Below are 4,001 nucleotides of genomic sequence, written 5' to 3'. Positions count from 1 at the left end.
CGATGGGTCCACATGTTTGAGCAGAACTTAACAAGCTGCTGAGGAGAGACTTTTAATCTGAATCAGATGTGTTGGATCATCTAAAACCTGCTGGACCTGCAGGTCCCTGGTGGACTGGAGCCGGACCCCCTGCCTTACAGCGTCAATTCTAAAATAAACATCGAACATTAGAAACCAGTTAGAAGAAGAAGCTACACGATGCTAAAACTAGTTTTACTGACGTGTTGCTCAGATTCAGACTCACATCTGACGTGATGTTGTTCTTCTCCTGGAAGGAAAATATTCATCAGTTATTTATTGATTACAATCACAACCAATATTTCTATTGGCTGGGAATTTCCATGAAAAGCTGGTTTACAATGTTTATAGTGTTTTTCTGTTTTCAGCCCAACCAGACAGAAACAGAAACAAACACAACTTTCCGTCTGGTTTTTCTATGATGGAAATGCATGAAATCCCTGTTTGGATCCTCCTCCTCTTCCTCCTCTTCCTCCTCTTAAAAACCCTAAAATGATTTTTTCTTTTTAGGTGAGAAAATTCTGATGATTCCTGTTTCATTGCTGGCTGTGGTTTGTCTGGCTCGGTTCCTTCATATCACCTGCATGTTTAGAAACTAGACTCATTGCGTCACTCTTGGATTAAACATTTCTAATCTCAGTGAGAAATTAAAAGAGAAATTAAATAAACCAGGTGACTGTTTGCTTTCTGAAACCCCCGAGACTTTCCTGAAGCTATGCAGCGTTTCTGCTTTTAGAGCAGAAGAAATCTCTGTAGATCCTTCTGATCTTGGACATCTGCAGCCCGTACAGGACCGGGTTCAGAAGTGGTTGGATGATGAGGAAATACAGCGAGAGGAAAAGTCTCAGGACAGCAGGAACGCCGCTCATATCAAACCGGCTCTGAAGGATCTCGAAGCAGCTGCCAAAGGAGAAGTTGAGCAGAGAGACCAGGTGAGGTGTGCAGGTCCCGATGGCTTTCTGTCGGGTCTGCCAGGAACCAGCAAAACAAACCTGAAAGATTCTCAGGTAAGAGAAAAGAATGGGAAGCAGAGGAGCCACAACGGAGAGAAAAATCCCAAAAATCCCATAAATATTGTTCACCTGAGTGTCAGAACAAGCCAACTTTACCACCAGGTAGTTGTGACAGTACAGACTGTTGATGACGTTTCCACAGAAAGACAAACGAACACTCAGCGATAAAGTGATGATGAACTTTGCAAAAGAGTAAAACCAGATGAGGAGGATGAGGACGGCGGTGGCGGTCAGCGTCATCCGGCCGTGGTACTGCAGAGGGAAGCAGATGGCCAGGTACCTGTCATAAGACATGGCGGCCAAATTCATGAACTCGACACCTCCGTAGGTATAAATACAGAAGACCTGCAGGAAGCAGAGAGGAACAGAAACCGTGTGGAGGTCAGAGAGGATCTGGACCAGCAGGAAGGGAAACAAGCCTGTACTACCATACAGCTCATTTACAAACAGGCTGCACAGGAACATGTACATAGGTTCATGTAAGCTCCTGTTCACACAGATCAGCAGCATCAGAGACATGTTGACCAGAACGATGAGCACATAGAGGACCAGCGTCACCAGGAAGAAGAAATATCGCAACTTCCCAACATCCAGATAAGCACCAAGAATGAAATACGTCGAAGACGATGAAGATGAATTCATTCTGGGAGAGAAAAGCACAGAAACATGTCTGGTTAAATCATGGGGTTTATATGTCTACACACACCGCCGCCACCATGAGAGCTGCATCAGCAAACATCCGTCAGCACAGATGGATCCACTCAGCATCTTCGGAGGAGACGCTGCAGCATCCACAGCAGCTCAGGAGGTCTTATACCGTCGTCCTGCAGCCCCCTCAGAGAGCTGGAGACGCCGTGGGACCGACGCTGGAGATACAAAACAACCACCTGTTCAGACAGGCCCTCTGAAAACACACCTTCATCATCATCACCATCAGCAGAGGCACCTCACGTGCTTCAGGCTACTTCTGCAGAGCGATGCTTATCAAGACATCATCATCTCATCCATCACCTAATGGCGGTTGTTATAACCCCACCCAGAGCGCCATCTCATTGTGGTCGAGGGGTTTGTGTCCCAGTGATCCTAGGAGCCATGTTGTCGTGGGCGTCATGCACCTGGTGGGGTCACCCAGGTAAAACAAACCTCTGGGTGAGGGATTAGACAAAGCATGGACTAAAAAGACCCCCATAAAGGAAGTTACTAATGAACCCAGATCTCCCTTCCACAGATCACCAGGCCAAAGCAAACAGTTCAGGTGACAGAGTTCAGGAGGCCGACCTGGAGGACCTGAGCAATCTTCTCGGACCCCGTCGGGAGACAGCATGGACCTGGGCGCTGATGTTGGGCACTCAAACGCTGGAGAAGATCTGGACGCCGGCGTAGGACGCTCAAATGCTGGAGAAGATCTGGGAAAAGATCTGGACCTTGGCGTGGGACACTGAAACACTGGTGGGGATGTGAGAGCCGAGATCAAAGTGGACTGGATGTGCCGGAAGGAGGCCGAGATCCAGCCTGTGGTGACCAGCGTTCTGTGGAGCGGTGCGTTGGGGGGACGATGCTTTCGAAGTGGACAGAAAGCAAATCAACCAACAGCTAAGCTCTAGTGTTGGAACTGAGCTGGTCGAACATCAAGGCTCGTCCTGCCTCGGAGCCTCTTCTGTGCAGCACATGACTGATGAAGTCCAGGGCAGGATGCTTCCCGACAGTCTAGAACAGTGTTTCTCAACCCTGGTCCTCGGGGACCACTGCCCTGCATGTCCATCTTTAACACACCTGACTCAAATGAACATTTACAAGCTTGCAAAGAACTTGACAAGCAGTTCAATTAATCTGAATCAGGTGTGCTGGAGTTGGACCAAAACATGCAGGGCAGTGGTCCCCGAGGACCAGGATTGAGAAACAGTGGTCTAGAAGCATAAACCCATCATCATGCAACGCCTACAGGAAGCTTTAATGTCTCTCTGGAATATTTCAGTAACTCTGCCCCACCAGCACCACATCCATGCCAACACACCTGAAACAAGTCAGTAACTACAAAAAGCCTCTTGGGCCTACAACATGCGCTAAACGTCGGCCATTTTTAATTCAGCCGTGAATTTTTCTGACGTTTTGTTCTTTCTGTGCGTGTTAAAGTTGTTTTAATTACTTCCTGCAGATTTGATCGTACAAAAGTCTGAATTTTCATACAGAACTTCTGACTTACAGGAAGGTTTACGTGTGTTTCAATGCTGCTAAATGTTCATGTTTCTCCATTTTACAGCAAATATTTCTATTTAATTTCAGTTCAGCTTTATTTACACTGAGCTAATTCACAACCAAGTCATCTCAACTTTACAGACTCAGTCTAATTCATTATAATCCAATAAAAACACACCGATTACATGATCCACGTCAGTCCAGTTTATAAAAATAATTACCTAGCTAAGAAAAACCTACATCAGGACCAGAACCAGGAAGGAAAATGCTGCAGCTGTTGATTGACAGGAAGCATGGTCCAATCAGAGAGCTGCCGGGGAACCAATGGAAAGGTTCAGAGAGGAAAATGATGCTGGTTGTTCTCAGTCAGCTGCGTCTGATATTCGAGTCAGAACAAACAAAATGGGAAGGTTGGAAACGGGTGGGCTGAGGAAGAAGTCTAAACATCAGGACACAGGCAGGTTTATTGTAGTGAGTTTGTTATTACTTATTTAATAACTTTTACTGAGCTGCTGTAGCTACCTGGTGTATACGGATCGCATGTGATGTGCTGCGAGCAGGGAGACGGATAAAGTGACCTTTGAGAAAACAGTGTGTGAGAAAACAGGAAGACCAGGTTCCAGGAGAAGCAGCCGTGGGACGTGGATGGGCGGGATTATATTCACCAATCTGATTGGACAAGGAGATGATGCTGGAACTTCCCGGTCCAATCGGACGAGAAGCCGGATGAGCAGATTTCCTCCATCAGTGATCTGGGTTGGTGTTGGGTGGAGG

At 46.8% G+C, this 4,001-nt stretch overlaps 1 protein-coding gene across 1 annotated transcript; it reads right to left on the bottom strand.

Annotated features, from left to right (window-relative positions):
• Window positions 1–731: 731 nt before the first annotated feature.
• LOC121645553 (olfactory receptor 10A6-like) lies at window positions 732–1,749 on the bottom strand. Its single transcript, XM_041994042.1, has one exon. It carries the CDS (start codon window positions 1,671–1,673, stop codon window positions 732–734), a length of 942 nt encoding a protein of 313 aa, XP_041849976.1. The 5' UTR covers window positions 1,674–1,749.
• Window positions 1,750–4,001: the final 2,252 nt, after the last annotated feature.

Source organism: Melanotaenia boesemani, chromosome 9 (genome assembly GCF_017639745.1).
Source record: "Melanotaenia boesemani isolate fMelBoe1 chromosome 9, fMelBoe1.pri, whole genome shotgun sequence".
NCBI classification, from domain to species: domain Eukaryota; kingdom Metazoa; phylum Chordata; class Actinopteri; order Atheriniformes; family Melanotaeniidae; genus Melanotaenia; species Melanotaenia boesemani.
Note: the sequence above shows the minus strand (reverse complement) of the source record. Positions and strands in the feature narration are given on the sequence as shown.